The sequence below is a fragment of the Strix uralensis genome, chromosome 5 (genome assembly GCF_047716275.1).
Source record: "Strix uralensis isolate ZFMK-TIS-50842 chromosome 5, bStrUra1, whole genome shotgun sequence".
NCBI classification, from domain to species: domain Eukaryota; kingdom Metazoa; phylum Chordata; class Aves; order Strigiformes; family Strigidae; genus Strix; species Strix uralensis.
Genome location: NC_133976.1, coordinates 89,025,043 through 89,042,638, shown reverse-complemented (window position 1 = coordinate 89,042,638; position 17,596 = coordinate 89,025,043). Strand labels below are relative to the sequence as shown.

General features: G+C 43.4%; 1 protein-coding gene across 1 annotated transcript; it reads left to right on the top strand.

Moving 5' to 3' along the window:
* Positions 1-186: 186 nt before the first annotated feature.
* Positions 187-17,395, top strand: SAMM50 (SAMM50 sorting and assembly machinery component). The gene is made up of 15 exons (XM_074872154.1): positions 187-332; positions 2,497-2,607; positions 4,052-4,153; positions 5,007-5,094; positions 6,173-6,279; positions 8,162-8,292; positions 8,502-8,589; positions 9,133-9,261; positions 9,960-10,031; positions 11,117-11,203; positions 13,476-13,546; positions 14,339-14,406; positions 15,241-15,387; positions 16,267-16,408; positions 17,184-17,395. Exons 1-15 carry the CDS (start codon positions 312-314, stop codon positions 17,227-17,229), a joined length of 1,410 nt encoding a protein of 469 aa, XP_074728255.1. The 5' UTR covers positions 187-311; the 3' UTR covers positions 17,230-17,395.
* Positions 17,396-17,596: the final 201 nt, after the last annotated feature.

Here is a 17,596-nt window from a genome sequence, read left to right as displayed (position 1 = left end):
CGTCCGGTTCTTGTTACCTGCCCGCCTTAGACGGGAGGCGTTTACTTTTGCTCGCCCGCCTCCGTCAGGGGTTACACCCCAAAACCGATATTATTCGGTTTTTCTTTTTTTTTTTTTTTTTTGAGGCAGTAACTTCCCTCAACCCCTTCTTCCCGCCTCCCGGAAGGACGTTTGGCCCCGCCTCTTCCTGCTCCTCCAGCCAATGGGAGCCGGGGCGGGGCTGCCTGTCATGGCCGCCCCCGGAGCGCGGCCTTGAGCACCGGCCGTTCCCCTCAGCCCCAGCCCGGCCGCCCCCTCCCCTCGCCGCCGCCATGGGCACGGTGCACGCACGGGTGAGCGCCGCGGGGGGCTCGGGGGGCGGGAAGGGGCCCGGGGGGTGCGACAGCGGCCGCGGCCGGCGCTCGCCCCCGCCCCGGGCCTGGCCCGAAGGTCGCCTCGGCGACCTTCGGGCCAGGCCCGGACCGATGGCGAGCGCCGGCCGCGCGCCTTCGCCGGGCCTGGGACCGGAATCAGGATCGGACCCTGCGCCCCCCCCCCCCCCGCCGAGAGGCTCCGGGCCGGTAACCGCCGTCCCGCCAGGGGCCTGCGCGGGGCCGGGCCCGGCCCGGCTGCTGCCTCCCCTTCCCCTTCCCTTCCCGGGCCTTCCCTTCCTCCCTGGTGGTGGTCGGGGTTGACCTTGGGCTCGGGGAACTGGCAAGAACCAGGCTGGAGAAATGAAAACTGAAAAGAAAAAGAAAAAAAGAAAAGAAAAAGGAAAAAAAAAAGTAAAGAAAAAAAGAAAAAAGGGGGAAAGAAAAAAAGGGAGGGGGAAGGGGGGGAAGGAAGGGAAAAAAGGGAGGAATCAAAGGGAGGAAAAAAGGGGGATGGAAAAAAAGTGTTGGGAGGAAAAATCCCGCCAGGAAGCAAAGAGAAACCGCCCCAGAGCTGCAGGTGGAGGGCGAGAAGCGGAGGTTGGGGGTTTGGTGTCGCTGGGGGGATCCGCATGGAAAGAGAAATGTCCAACGGCAGCGGCTGGCGGGTGAGGGAGGGACGTGGAGGTTGAAGCGTCCGCTGTGGCAGGATGAGTCGTGGTTATAATGGCAGCAGGAGAAAGTGTGTCTTGACCATCAGAAAATAATGTCCAAGAGCGAGGCTGGGTAGGATCTGAAGTGCTGCGGGAGGTCGGTGAATTCTCCGGGGCCTCATTAGAGAGAAGCGTCTCTGCGGGTGTAGGGAAGCGGCCGAGGGCTGAGCAGGCTGCTCGGGGGAGTGGAGAGACTGTCAGGGAAACACAGAGCTGGTGGTGCTGCTGGCTGGAAAGCAGAGGAGTCGCTGGGCAAACCCTTTGGTGAAATACCTTGTGAATTTGGCTTAAACTCTTTTCCCCTTAAAGCAACCGTGGGGAGCCTTCGTGGGGGTGTTTAAAACTGTGAGGTGGGTGATGAGGTGTGGTTAATGAGGTGTGGTTAACGGGGCTGGGGGTGCTCTGGAGGGTACCGGGACCTGTGAGGCTTTTACCTGGTGTTTAATCAGCCTGAGGACCAGCAGCAGGGGCTGTGAAGGCTCCAGATTATCTAATTATTGTGACTAATTCAATTTCTGTTTCAAATTTTTTTCTTGTGTCCTTGGTTTTGTATCCATCTGTAGTATAAACTGATCTATGTTGTTGTCTGGATGCAGACTCTTTCATGGTTGCCTGAAAATTATTGGGAGTGAGAGAGGGTTCTGGTTTTGTTTAATTTGATTCTGATATGTAACTGCAGTTTGCTCTTCCAGCCAAACCAGCTGTCCTTAAGTGATGCAGCAAGTACTGAATTAGGAATTTAAGACTAGAAGTAGATTTACTGAGTTACCCAATCCTGACCTCTGCTTTGGCAGGCAACCCTCTGCTCACTCGAGCTTGAATCCATCCTCTTCTGACAAGCCTTATTTTAGGGCTCTTTCAGGGAGCATACAGCAAGTCGTGCTGTGCTGGAACCCCTTTTGATAAAACATTCCCCTCTGGCGGACAGGCCCTGAGGCTCTTGCCCATTACTTGGAAGGTTACTTTTAAAAGAAAGAGGAACATATGAAAGCATATAAATATAGGCAAAGCGAAGTAACATGCGGAAAACACCCTTTTGTTTTAAATTGTTCAACATTCATACTCCTCTCCCTCCCAAAAACCCAAATGAAGTAGCGACACCCTAATTTTTTAGATTTTTTTTTTTTAAGAGGGTAGAATTCATCTTTAACACAGGAAGCATTCCTTAAATATCAGGTTATTTTTGGGAGAGTGCAGAGTATTTTTGAGAAATCAGCCAACATGGAGGGTGTTCAGTTTTCATTAGAATTCTGGCAAGCAGGTAAGTAACAAATGTGCTGATAATTCTCCTCATTTTAGTTCTTCAGTTTTGCTTTTTTCCCCTTGGGATCTGGTGAGCGCAGTGTCCACAGCCATAGTCACTTTTCTTTGCAAAAGGCAGAAATCACGAAGCCACACACCGCGTTCAACGCTGTTTTCTTCTACGCTTCCAGAGTTTGGAGCCTCTGCCAACGGGTGGGCCGGACTTTGGTGCCTTGGGAGAGGAAGCTGAGCTGGTTGAAGTTGAACCTGAGGCCAAGCAGGAAATTCTCGAAAACAAAGATGTAAGTACCTGCACAACGTGCTGGTGTTTTTCTGAAGAGAAATGTCTTGCCACCCTTGCTTGATTGTTTTCCTAAGGGAACTTTCTAAGCTGTGGGTTGAGATGTGAAGGAATTGAATTCCATACTGTGAATTTAATCTGGTGTTGTCGAGTTCCTGTTCTTTTTTTCCCTGCCGCAGGAGTTGTTATTAAATTCAGTTTGGAGCTGGTAGAGCTGTTTGCAGGTGCTGCTTTCCCCTCTCTCATCAGAGGTTACTGCTCTGCAGCACTGCTTAGGAACAAACCCAGCAACGGCCCTTAATCTGCGGGAGGGTGCGGTGCAGCCGCCTTAGGGTGAAGTGCCACCACGTGGATGATGTTGCTAACCTCAGCGGAGGATGGGAACTTTTTTTTAAAAAAAAATATTTCACATGTAAGAGCATGTCTGTCGTGGCCCAGAATATGTTCAGCTGTGCTAGAAGGGTGAGATACCCTGCATTATCTTAATTTTCATGAAAATTTTCCTTATGCTGTTCAGAGTCATCCTCACTAGAAGCTTGGTAACAGCATTTGGTTTTTATGTAGTTCATTATGTATGAACTAAATAAAATAACTTCTGACCGGGTTTTTTAAGCAGTTTGCAGCAATGCTAAGTTGCTCTTACTCTGCTGTTTTATTACATGTGAATACATGAAACATTTGCAGATTTTTTTTTTTTTTTGGACGCTTACCCCTAAAACTATAATACACTGAAAAGGTTGGAAAAACAAGGGAAATACAATCGCTGTAGTTAATTTGCACCAGCTAACCTGGAACGGGTTGTGATTTTTAAGATGAAATTACCTCAGATGATTTCCCAGAATCATGTCAGTTGGAAAAGGCCTTGAAGATCACCCGTCCAACCAGGAACCTCACGTTTGTAACAAGATGAATGATTTAAGAAAACATAAAACCTCACAATGGTAGTGATGTTAATATGCATTTTAAACTACAGTGCTCTGGTAACAGTAATCATTTCAATAGTTACAGTTTAAATATTTATGGCTTGTAAGTGTTTGTTTTTTGTTTTAACTCTTTGCTTCTGTGTAGCTGAGACAAGATACAGCTGAACTAGGACTGATTGATGACGTGTTTTCTCTTACATGTCTTAACACTTCAGTGTGATTTCTGCAGTGATTTATTTGTCTGTACAGCACTTATGGCCAAAATCTCAGCTGCAGTCTCTTACTGTCGCTTCTGCTACAACCAGCTTTGGTGTCAGAGTTTTCTTTAATTTTCGTGTTAAGGGAACAACTTTCCAGAATTGTAGATAGCACTGTTACCTGATAATGTAGGTCAGCAGTAATTAGCCCAGGGATCTTCAGGGTTTTCACTCAGACAGCGATATTTATGTCTGCACTGGTGATCTTGGGGCTCATTATTAGATGCAAATTCAGTATTTGTGTTTAAACATCTGTTCTGTTCAGGTGGTGGTTCAGCACGTGCACTTCGAGGGACTGGGAAGGACCAAAGATGACATTATCATGTATGAAATCTCTGATGTTTTCAAGGCTAAAAATCTCATTGATGTAAGTACTGCAGTGACTATCACACCTACTGTTTAAAAATTCAGGTTTCGATTTTCTCTTTTTCCTGCTTTGGGCTGCTCCCTTCAGACAGGGGGCAACTCTGACAAGTTTTGTGATGATTCTGATCTTGTCGTATGGAAGCCAAACTGAAATATGAAATACTGGCAGATACTGTGTTTTCTGATGTATTCAGCTCAAAGATGTTGTGCGATGGCAAACAGTACTCCGAGATATTTTTTCAGCTTCAATTTTACCATCTGAGAATTGCTGAACTGTGTAGGTGACACTTTCAGTTATTTTGCTTAAGATAAACGACTGGATCTCAGCACAGATGACTCCACAGAGATCAGAGTGTGAGTTAGGCTGCTTGTCCTTGTGCTTTTAAGTGGCGATTCTTTCTGGAGCATGGCTGGCAATTAGACCTGTAAATTGGCCTAAATTTAAACAAATTAGGGTGTTTGGGTTTTTTGCCAAAAGCATGTGCCCCGTAAATAGGTGCACAAGCTTTAACTGTGGAAACCTATTTGACTGATAGGTTTAATATTATAACAATAGGGAAGCAAACTAACAAAAGGTAGGAACTGAGCTGGGTGCTCAGGTTTGGGGTTTTTTTTTTTACAGATTCAAGTGTTGAAGTGGTTGTGATCTCCTTTGAAGGCTCATATATGTGTCTTTGTATACAACATCCGTGAATATTTTGTGACTTAGCTGCATTTTAACTATTTTATCCTAGTTATTTTTTGGTAACCTGAAAGACTCCAATGGACTGGATGATCTTTGGAGGTTCCTTCCAACCCAAACTCTTTTATTATTCCACAATTCAATGACTGAGCTACTTAATCTCATCCTGTAGGTGATGAGAAAATCGCATGAAGCTCGTGAAAAGCTGCTTCGTCTGGGAATCTTTAGACAGGTCGAGGTTCTGATTGACACCTGTCAAGGTATGTATTGCCTCATTAATCCTCACCTTTTTTCTCATGCACACACATGTGTATATTTCCCCGTGTAATAGGGTGGATGTTTTCTGTGTCTGTAACTTACTCTCTCATATACCTTTATATATTTTAGATACTCATGTAGATGTGCTATAGAGATATATATATGAATGTATGTGTCTACATCCATTACCCTTGTGAAAAGGAGGTATTTGCATGTGTCTATATATATGTGTATATAAACATTACTCATATATGCAAAAACGGGTGCATTTCCAGCACTGAAATAATGACAGTGCACATCCCTTAATCAGGAGTTTCAGAGGAGCACTTGAGGAAAAGCTTGAAAACGTGTCCTGTACTTCCATCTATTACACATCACAGAACCAGCATCGTATCAGCACACCCTTGGTGCTTAAGGCAATACTAGTCATTGTGTCAGTGCTTGGGATTAAAAATTGGCTCATAGTGTTTGTGGGGCAGGTGAGCATGTGTGGATTTCACAGGAAGGTTCCGTGGACGTTCCTGTGGTGGCTTCCAAAGCCCCTGCAGCAGAACGGTGTGGGATTGGGAAGGAAACGCAGTGCAGCCCCCCTGGTTGCTGTCCCCTGGGCTTCAGGCAGAATCAGGGGCCCTTGACGGCTGGGTTTTGGAGCTGCTGCCCTAGCCAGAGCCCCGAGGGACTGGGACTGGGGTGGTTTCTGTCCTTCAGCACTTACTGCAGAGCGCTGGGAGCTCTGCCCTAGTGACAGCGTTCTTCTTGCCCTTTCTGGACCACTTTGCTTTCTCGTTATTCTAATGTCAGAATCTGTGTATGTCCTTGGGTTTATAGGTAACAAACAAATGTTACTATTTCACAATTAAACTAACATGTTGATGATTAAAGCCCGTTGTGCTGGGATTGAGCCAAATTCTGCAGCTCATATCCAAACACCATCTTTTTTCTTGAGCCATTTTAATTTGTAATGCAGACTTTGATTATCACTTAATTCAACCAGTTTTCAAATAATTCAAGTCATCTTCTGTCTTCATTTTTTTAATAGGTCTTTAGAGATAACATACGTTTGTTTGGTTGTTGATGCAGGAGATGATGCCCTTCCAAACGGTTTAGATGTCACCTTTGAGGTAACAGAATTGAGAAGACTAACTGGAAGCTATAACACTATGGTTGGCAACAATGAAGGCAGTATGGTATGGATTATTTCAAATAATTATTTATCCCTTTTGATATTCTTCTTACTTTCATGTTTCAAACCTAGGAAGGAGTTTGGTGATCCAAGCCAAATTATTTTCTTGATCCGGCTTTACTAAGGCTTTGCCAGACCTTTGTCTCTACAGAGTCTTTGTATTAGTCAGGCCTTCATTCAGCAAAAGCCTGTTTTGGGCATTTAGGGAAAAATGAGCTTCCAACTCAGGGTGTTAATTTTTTAATTCTTAAGATGACTTAAGTAATTTCTTGATAATATTTAAGATGCTTTATCTACTGGAGAGATGAATAAGGAGCTTGGCGTTTTGTTTCTATGAGATGTATTTAAAGTGTCCTTGATTTTCACTATTTTAGCCCGGTACCAGTTATTCCAGGCTGCAAAATATAAGGTTTTCCAGAACCATACAAACTGTGGAACTTGTTTCCATTTGATTCGATTTAAGGATGCATCAGATTAGAACGTTGTGTGAAAAATATTTACCGATTGACACAAAAAGTAACAGCGGTGGTGTTGTTCTGTCCGTGTCCTTGTCAGGGGAGTGCTGGGGTGAGTTGATTGTGCTTTCAGGCGCTCGTTTCTGCGCCCACTCTGCCTTCTTGTGCGCACCGTGCAGCTCTGCCTGGGGCTGCTGGATAAGCTGGATCAAGGGACTCATCCTTTTCTTCTTAGGGGTATTTTTAACCCGGATAAGATACTGCATGACTCAGGTGCTGGCGTTTTGCGAGCGCAGGCAGTTACTGAGAGCTGCGTGTGCGGCTCTGCTGCTGAGAGCGGCGTCCAGGGTGCCTGGCCTGAATCAAACCGGTGAGGAATCCTACCCGCTGGTTCTAGAGCGTCTGAAAACAGGCTGAAAGTTACTGTGGTTCCTCTTTTTGTACTCAGCTTCCCCCTCTATTTGATTTTAATTTGTTACAGAGAAGCGAAACATCTCAGTGATAAAAAAGCATGACTTGTGTACACTGGTATGGGCAGCAGAGGTTATGTTTCCGTAAGAGTTAGATAGATTTGACATTTATTCTAATCCCACAGATTCATCTGAAGTCTATAGATCTGGCATTTCAGCCTTAGAGCCCTTTGGATTAGTGGTATCTGGTTGGCTGGATGATTGCACAGTAGCCATCATCACAAAGTTCAGGTGACTGACTTGCGTCCCACAGCTGTGCGAGGAAGGCAGGCAGGATTCGGCAGGCTCTTCGTGTTCTTTTAAAATAGGCCACGCAACAGGAGAGCAGCCCTGGGAGCGTCTGTGCGCGGAGGAAACCCGCTCCATCCTTGCTGCCAAAGGGTTAAAGGGAGTTTGTCTCAGAACAGTCAAAAGTGTTCAACGAGTTTCTGGAGAATTGTAGTGGTAACACTGTGCTGCTGTCAGGACTGATGGCAAAAGCCTCTGGTCACTCGAAACAGAAATAAGAGGGAGTGGCTCTGTAGTGATAGTTTTCCTTATCGCTGGGTTCCGACAAGCCCTGCCTGAGAAGGAGCTTTCCTGATGATCAGCTGGCAAGTCTGCAGTGGCAGAGCAGCTGCTTATTACGCCAGAGACTTACTCTCCTGGGCTGTGGGACTGGCTGGGAGATTTTGTCTGAAATAACAGCAGTACTGATGATACAGTGAGAATGCAGATTAAGTCAGCAGCTACTGGACAGCAATAAAAATTGGGTGATTAACTGTAACTGGTGCTAATGTGATGGCTTTTGCTGCCAGCGCACAGAGAAACCTGACTTTAAATTAAAGCACATTCAGTTACAACTCTTTTTAATGTCTTTGTTTCTCATTCTCACGGTAGATGTGTTTGTCTTCAACATACGATTCAGATGCACGACAGCAAGCTGTATGAAATGTGGGTTTTTTTTTTTTATTTTTCGTAGGTACTTGGCCTGAAATTCCCAAATCTCTTTGGACGTGCAGAGAAGGTAACCTTCCAGTTCTCCTACGGAACAAAGGAAACTTCATATGGCCTGTCGTTCTTCAAACCACAGCCTGGCAAGTTTGAAAGAAAGTAGGGGATGCATTTTTGAGTACTTTTTTTGGTGCAGGAATGTAAAACAATGAGTAACATCTTTCATTGAATAATAATTCAATGTATTCCTTTGCTGAGGGTCTGTTAATAATGTAGCAGAGCTGGTTTCTTAAGTTTTTGTGATAATTTAAAACTCCACTTGCTTAAATAGTTTCACTTCCACACCTGCCAGTAACGTTGTGTTTCAGTTTTTCAGTTAACCTGTATAAAGTAACGGGGCAGTTCCCTTGGAGCTCTCTTCGGGAAACTGATAGAGGAATATCAACAGAATTTAACGTAAGTGTAGCACAAGCGTCTGTGGAGCACATGCTTCATTTACACTGAATTCAGGTCACAGCTGGCGTTCACAAATGTTGGCTTTACTTTTGTAATGATTGAAACACGTGTGCCCAGGGCTGACTGTCATTATCTGAAAGAGGTCAACAATTTTAGAATGACGGGTAATACACCTTAGTGGTTTTCTTAGAATTCAATCCTATTTTGGCCATGTAAAAATACCAGTATGTTTTTTTCCAAATTTTTAATGTTTAAAGCATCGTTTCAGAGAGGCAGCTGGTTGCCCAGCTCACTGTACCAGCCCAGTTTGAGATGTTTTTCATTTGGGATGGATTCAGTAGTGCACACCTGCTTGAAGGAACACTTGGCTGGAGCAGAATTAACGTGACTCTGAAATGGAAAAGGGTTTCTCTCTGATCCAGGAAGTTTGGAAAGAAAAAGCATAGACTCATGTATAAATAAAGTTTAGAGAGAAAGACTTTTCAGGGAAATGTTTTAATTTTGTAGCAGAATTTTTTTCATGTCTTAATTCTTTATTTGTAGTTTCCAGTCTGGAAGACCAATCACACACTGAAGTGGGAGGGTGTGTGGAGAGAGCTTGGCTGCCTTGCTAGAACAGCGTCCTTTTCCGTTCGAGAAGAAAGCGGACACTCTCTTAAATCTTCTCTCTCTGTAAGGCTTTTTCCTGATAATTCTCAAAAACACATTATTTTGAGTCATCTAATACTTCGGAATGATACCAAAGCAGCTTTTTGCCTTAGTAGGTAGGGTGTTTTACTTCAGAGCTCTCTTGCTGTGTGTGGTTGTGCAGGCAGAGTCAGCCAGGAGGTCCAAGAGAAGACATTTCCCTGGCTGAGTGTTGTGTTCTGGCTGTCACACGGGCTGGCTGCTTCTTTCTGCAGGGCCTCCCTCCGCCTCCTCTGCCATCTCCTTCTGCAGAATTGTCTTGTAGGAGACAGGATCAGTACATTTCCTCATCCTACATTGTCGTGCCCTTTCTAAATATTCTTTCCTCTAGCAGTTTTTGGTCACTTGCCATCTTTAACGTGTCACTTACAAACTGGAGGAGATAAACTATTTGCAGGTGACAGTCACAGAATTGGTGATTTACCCTGGGGCGTTGTTGCTGCTGTATTCTGGTGTGTACCACGGCCAAAAGGTACAACTGTGTGCATTTCCTGTGGCCTCTGAATTCAAAACTAAGGGAGTCTGTAGGTGTGTTGTTCTCAAACCCATGAAGCTACACTGGCCTTAGCTGGAACAGGGGTTGTCTTCCACTGTTTGCGCAGGTTTTGAAGGAAAATGATAGTGTCACTCTGTGATAGTCAACAAATACAGGAACCTAAACATAATTTTTTGATTCTTTTTAGCATGCCATGGTAATTGATTCCCGGAACTCCTCAATCTTGCCAAGACGAGGTGCTTTGCTGAAAATTAATCAGGTAATATTAAATCACTTATGCTATTACTGGGTTTTATTGGTGCGTTTGAGTAAGTCTTAATTTATCTAATTGATGTTCCTGTTAAAAATGTCTAAAGTTAGAGACCAATTGTAAAATGGCTAGGATACAGTGATGGCCAGTGTTTACTTTTTATCTTTACAGTGTGTGCCCTTTAAAAATCATTAAACCTTTTTTATTTTATTTTCATTTGTATACCATTGGTCAGACAGCACAGCCATTTTATCTCCCCGTTAGCATTAAATTATTAGCTGAGATTCATCATCCCTGGCAGTATTTACTCTACACTTTACAGTAGGTATTAGTCCTTGTTTCCTAACACGGCCATGTAGGATTACCAGACTGTGGTCCCGTTGCTGCTTACAAAGTTTGTAAGTCTTAAAAATGAAAGACTGGGTAAAAATACCTCTCAAAAGGCATACTCATGTATCATTCTGACCCAGAAAATGGTTTTCGCTCTTGTTACTGTCAGAGCTTTTAGGAAAGCTGGCTCTTCTGCTGTATGGGTTGGTACTTCAGAAGCATTAACCTCTGCAGTGCTTTAGGAGCAGATTGCTTTGAGATGCCATTGAAATCAGAAGTGCTGCTGTTCCTGTCAGCTGCAGTGAACTGTTCTGTTTCTGAGTGAGAGCGGTGGTTATAATTCAGGGTTTAGTTAACGTATCATTGGTTAGATGCTGCCTCTGACACTGATTCAGACACTTCACTTGTCATTTTTGACTTGCCCTGCTGTACTGTGTTGTGAAATCTTCTCCGGTCTAGGTAAATACAGTGAGAGTTTTGATTTTGGGTGCAGAGTTTTCCAGCTCCGTTCTGTTTTGCTGTCATTTACAAAATGGCTCAGAAAGCAATACCTTGGTTTCATATTGGAGGAGAAGAATGCAGCTCATTGTTCTGAGGGTCATGCATGACTGTTCACTGGTCCAAAACTCAGTTGTGTCTCTGTACCAGCGATTCTGTCTTCCTCGTACAGAAAACTCTGCTTACGCTGATGCAGACGTGATGAACTTGTAGAGGGAAGAAGTGTGTAATACCCGTTACAACTGTCATAACTTCTGTCTTTGCAGGAGCTGGCTGGCTATACAGGCGGGGACGTGAGCTTTCTAAAAGAGGATTTTGAATTTCAGTTGAATAAGCAACTTATCTGGGATTCGGTAATTTTTTTGAAAGATATTTTAGTAATTGCTCTGAGTTAGCAGATGAGGTTATTGGTTCCATTTCTTACAGTTTTTCACCATGGATTAGAGAAATACGGAAGTGAAAGATGGATGGTGTAGGTACCTTGATTTGTTTTTTTGAAAGTGGTATCTTGAGTTAGTTTTTTGAAATTGAAATACTCTATTTTTCACCTGATGTTCCAGCCATGTACAGTCACTTGAGAAGTGGGCATTTTGGAAAGAACAGCTTGTTTGACAGTTAACCACATGAACTATTTTCCTTTCAGCAGTAACGTTGAGCATGTCTGTTCTTTGGGATCTTTCTTAAGAGTGATTTTTCAAAAACTTATTGCAGGCTGTCTCTTTCACCTGCTTATGAATATTCTGCCTAATCTTGGTTTAGTTTTGTCGTTATAAATTATGAATATATGACTACTAATTTCAGTATCATAGCATGTAATTATTTCCTCTATGTAAAATTATTGGGAAAGAATGGGAAGACTGATTTCATTACAGCGCTAAGCTTGCACTACAATGTTTTGTTCACAATGAACAATTTAAGTTCCAATAAGACAGACACGTGGTGCCGTGAGCAGTTCAGGTGAGACCCCAGTCTGCCAGAACACATCACCAGTTTTATGGTGTGCTGTCCACATCAGTGCTTTGCTTTGGAGTCACGGGGGGGTTTTGAAACAAATTCCTGTACCATCATCCCTGACAGTCTTGGTTTGGTTGGCAGAGCAGTTCTTGCTTATACCAACCAGACTGCTTTCAGAGGAAATGACACTGGAAAACTCCACTCCAGGTTCATGTTTAATGAACTTGAGCTTCTTACGAGAACATAGAGATCTTAATTTTCAGGCAGTTTCAACAGCCTAGACCTAGTATTAGGTGGAAATAGTTTTTTTTCTGTTCAGTGGAATAAGAATGTCAATATATCCTAGACACATTTCTGTCTGTATTTAGAAAGAAGTTCTTTATCACATGGAGATGCTGCAGGAGGTTCTTGTCTCACAGCTGAATGGGGAATTAAGCAGCAACTTCCATTATGAAGATTTAAAAATCAGAGGTTACAATAATTTGCATCCCAACATACTAAAACCAAAATGCGCTGAGAAGATCTCTGCCTCTTGATAGCTTTTGAGGAAGGACGGGAGCAATGAGGAGGTTCTAGGAGACTAGAAGAATGTTAGCATTATGCCAGCAATGCCAGCTGAAAACAGCTCCAGGCGACTCCCGCAGTGCAGAAACTCACAAAGTGGTGCTGAGGCTCTGCCGGGCTGCGCTCTCATGCTTTTGTTCTGAGGCGACTCAGTGCACTGAGGTTCTGGGGTGAGACCAGCGAGGCCGATGCAGAAGGGCTTTGTGAGGCTATTTGCTGTACCCCTTTCCTCTTACATCATTACATTTGCACCTTCCCTGTGGTGGAAGAAAAGGCATTGCCTGATGAGTGCACTGCTAATCTTACATTTATTTGGCTGAAAGACAGCGTGTTCTCCTAGGAGGTAATTTAATGGCTTCATGGCTACACGAGGAGGACTTTGCTCGCTCCCCTGCCCGCTGCTGTGCCCACGCTGTGAGGGGCAGTGGAGCGTGTCCCATCACGTACTCCACATCACTTCATGCCACCTGTGGTTCACGGGGTGGGCCTGCGTGCAGCTGGCTTCTGCACAGGCTGTGTATTGACCACAGGTCTCACCAGCGGGCAGGAGGACTTCTACTTGGTACACAGGCAGCAAGTAAATTATCAACTGTATTTATTACAGTGATTTGGCGCCCAAGAATTACTGTATAGTAATGCTGTATGTGTATTTGAAGTCAATTTAGTGAGTTGCAGAAGGTGGTTTCATTTAATTATAAGGCTAGTTTACAGACAGGTAATAATTGTACATTTTTGGTAGCTATTTGCTGGACTTGGCCCCCTACGGGTTTAAAATTGCCAGGAGTAAATTATGTCAGCAGTGTTGTCTTACTTCAGGACATGACAATTCATAAGAAAATAGGAGCTGGATGAGTGTTCCCTTTAGCTATTGTAAGAGCAGCCCTTGGTTCAGATGTGCTGGAGACTTTCTCAGATGTAGCACTGCAGAAAAGAAAGAGGGCAGCAGTGATCAAGAGTTCGCTGCAAACACTGATGGCGTGATGCTGGCGCAGCTTTCCCCGACTGGTGGGAGCTCTGCCTCTTGCTGAGCGATGAAATGTTACTAATACTTCTTTTAGGGAAATTAAGTCATACGTATTAATAAACAACTTCTTTTTGTCTCCAAAGGTTGTTTCAGCATCACTTTGGGGTGGAATGCTGGTACCTATTGGAGACAAGCCATCCAGTATAGCTGACAGGCAAGTTTCTAAAATGTTTCTTGATTTTTTTTTTTTTTTTTTTTTTTTGCAGTCAACCCAGGCAGTGGATAAAGAAAACTCTAGTAGAAGAGAGGAGCAGTAGTAGTTCTGGTTCTGAGGAGAATAAAATGTTTCTAATTAGATTTAATTGCATGTTAGTGCTCAAGCCATGCCTTCTGTTTTTGATTTTCATATTGGGGTAACATAAGTTCATAACTTGCTGTGTAGTAGCTCTGCCTGCCAGAGTTTACAGTTGCAAAATGGGATTTACCCTCTGCAAAGTTTTGTATCAGGCATAGATAACACTGTAGGTATTTCTAGAAGTAAAGCCATTTTGTAACTATGTTGGCTTTTTAGGCATTTTTGCCCTCTAAGACCTGAGTTTAAAGATCACTAGCAGAAACTGTTTGGACTGAAATTTATTTACAATAAATACCAAGTGTCAACTTTGCATGTGATCTAAACTGTGGTATTTCTGTCACAATGATTGCAACAGACAGAATCAGACAGTACTCTGATTCTTCTTCAGTGCTGGGATCCTTCTGGTTTGATCTTTGTAAGGGATGGCAAACTGATTTTTATTTTTAATACTTCCATTTATTTTGAATTTCTTGCCAAATGCGTCAGGTTTTAGATTTAGCTATAATTTCTTGTATTTCTTTAAATACACTTTACTAAACCCGCTACAAAGTTACCTGTAACTCGGAAAAGCAGTGTTAGATGTATGGCTAGATATTTTCAAGTCTGTCTGTTCTAGTGAAGCATTAAATTCAATTTGCCTGTATTCACTAGGTTTTACCTTGGTGGACCAACGAGCGTGCGGGGATTCAGCATGTACAGCATTGGACCCCAGAGCGAAGGTCTGAAACCTCTACATCCCACTCCTCTGACAAGACTGTAAATATTAGCGTGTAACACAGAGTCAGATTCTGTCCTTCAGCTTTGTATAGCTTAAAAATAATCGCACTCGTTCTGCACTTTGGATCTGAGGAGTGTTACGTCTCGATCTGTTGTTGTATATTAGTTCACGATGGACTGAAGCCCGCTAGTTCTTAGTTAAGCCGTAAGCTGATTTTGTAAACCCAGTGTGTGTTCAGACGTGGACACTCCCAGTATGTCACCTCAGTTAGTGAGAAACCTTCAAGCTGAAAAAGTTCCCAGAAGAGGGTTATATCAACAGTGACGGTAAATCTCTGTGTGATACGTGGAATGTCCTGGTAGCTCAGGGCAGATGAGTCTGGTCAGCCAAGGTGTTTGCAGAGCCAGGAGCTTCCTCGGTTCCGTCCCTTACTCTGCTGCTGACTCGCCGTTCTAGTGGGTCCCGTATTCAGTATAATTTTAAAGCTAATTGTTGAATTGTATCAATTTCCCATTTTTAAAACGAAGGCAAGTATTTTAGAGGTGGTTGGGAGGTAGTTTTTGATGAACCACAAGTAGGGGTGTGCCTCAGGCTGTTCAGTGAGGGCATGAAGGAAAAGGGCACTTCGCTTCGAAGGTTTAAAGAATTGTGTAAGTGCAGATTTTTTTCCTGGATAGTGGTGAGGTTGGAGAGAGCTAGAAGGAAACGGCCGGGGTTGTAAAGGGTAGAAGCGCACTGTAAAACAACTTAAGGGTGTGTTCTTGTGCCTTTAACAACTGGTTCTTTTAATATATTCCACAGTAAATGCTTTTATTCCAACATTTTACCTAAATAGGTGATTACCTGGGAGGAGAAGCCTACTGGGCTGGAGGCTTGCATCTGTACACCCCTCTGCCTTTCCGGCCGGGCCGCGGAGGCTTTGGAGACCTTTTCCGAACACATTTCTTCCTTAATGCTGGAAACCTCTGCAATCTTAACTATGGTAAGACTCAGTAGAATTGTATAGAACAAAACCTGCTTCTCTCTATGTACAGAACCAAAAAGGAGAGGAGAGCTGTTCTGTGTCTGTTCATCAGAAGTAGATGGTTTACCAGTATCTTTTGGTGTCAGTCAAAAAGCTGCTGCTATGAACTTGTGTATTTGACAGAGTGCCGGTCATTTTTTCAGCGCTCTACATAAATTCTAGCACAACTTGTAGGAAAGAGAGCTGGGATGGTAAAGCAGTGCCTGTGAATTGAGGGTGTTCACAGAGCGGTGTGGTTGTTGATGAACCTCTCGCGCTGTTCTGAAGGGAGATGGGAGGATGATGTTTTAATGGGATTCTAATGTTTACAGGGATGAGCTAAATAAAAAGTTGGTAGCATTAGAGCGTAGATGAGGGAGTGGTAGCTATGTGACTTTTTTTTCCTCCCATCCCCAACTTTTTTCCAGATCCGTGTCTGTACTAGCGTATGACTTTTCACTGTCTTTTCAGTCAGTGTGGGGATAGAGTGATATTTGATGTCTGCCTCACATGATGGGAGAGAGGCGGCATCCATACCGGGGGGAGATGCTTTGTGCGCAGCTGAAAAGCAGATTAATCAGCTTTAAAAATAATAGAGACCCACTAAAGACCTTTAAGTCTTTAGTACTCATTTCCGCATTCATGCAGGTAGGTACCCTGTGGTGGGAAATGAAGATCAAGCAGCAGTCCAGCTGAAATCGTAGTAGTTTGAGTCCAAGGTCCTTGGCATTTATGGGAGTTGTGGGTAGTAAATACCTTCTGAATCTGAAGTAGCCTGTCTTCCGGCTCTGCAAATCCCGTCAGCCTCTGACCACCCTGACGCCTGCTTTGATTCTTGTTCTGCTCCTTTGCTTTCAGGCGATGGTCCCAGAGCTCACCTGCAGAAGCTGGCCGAGTGTATCCGCTGGTCTTACGGTGCGGGAGTAGTGCTCCGGCTTGGCAACATCGCTCGATTAGAACTTAACTACTGTTTCCCCATGGGAGTACAGTCTGGTGACAGGTTTGGTTTTTACACCAATTTCTGGTTTTAAAGGTTACTGCATTTCCATCTGGTTTTGTGAGAGACAGTTGCTGCCTTTTGTTTATTCTACGCCAGCGTAGAGATTTTTCTTCACTTGATGCTGCTCTTCCAGCTCGCTGTATTTGTGTTGGTTTCATGGTACTTCTTGGTTTAAGACTTTGTTTCTCAGGCTTCAAAGTTCATCGAGCTTGAGATCAGCTGTGGAAATGTATGAGTAGCTGTGGAGTAGGTTTTATTTCTTTAGGGGAAATGATAACTCAGCTCATGGGATTTTCTTAAGCCTTCCAAAAACAAATGGTTGGATAAATACCAAGTTTAATGTCTTTGCTTGGAAAATGAAAACACGTTTAAGTATAGATAAAGGGAAAACAAATTAATTTGTTAGCAACCAATTATCCTACATCAAGCAAATATAGTACACAATAAAAAAAGCTTCAGGGGGCCTGTTCTTGCCTGGGAATGCTGTGTGGGGTACCCTGTATTTCATACAGAAGTTGGATTATGTTTCTACTTGTTGTTCATGTGAAATGTGAATGAATAATAGCAGTTTGAAAATTAGGGGCTTTAATTTGCTAATGCTTCGTATAACAGAGTGGCAAAGCATTTATTTTAAAAAGCCTTTGTCAGCTAAAATCTGAATTGAAGCTTTCCAAAGATTGAAAACCTTGGGAATTTTGGGGATAGGGAGAATTGATTTTAATTTCATCGGTACCCTATATATCACTTACACTGTTTGTTATTTGTTTCTTTTCAGGATATGTGACGGTGTTCAGTTTGGAGCAGGAATTAGATTTCTATAATACAGAAACATTTTACAGAAGTGTATGAAATTGTGCTCTGTAATTGAAATCAAGACTGTAATACAGCTCAATACGGTCTAACTTTTTTCTTGAAATACAGCTACACATCTGAGTGATTTACCTCTCAGACTCCACAAGAAACTACATTAAAGAATTACGTGCTAAAGGTTCATTGTACCTCTGATTCTTATCAAACGTGGGAAAGCGTTTCTAGTATTCTAGCTGTTTTAACTTACAGCTTTTAGTTCTTAGTTGTTACTTAACATGTTAGAGGGTTGTGTAGAAGTCAGCTCTTGGATCGGGTTCACGTGGTTGTAGTTGTCGTTGCTGCCCAGCCTTCGCTCTTCCAGCCACAAGTCCCACAAGT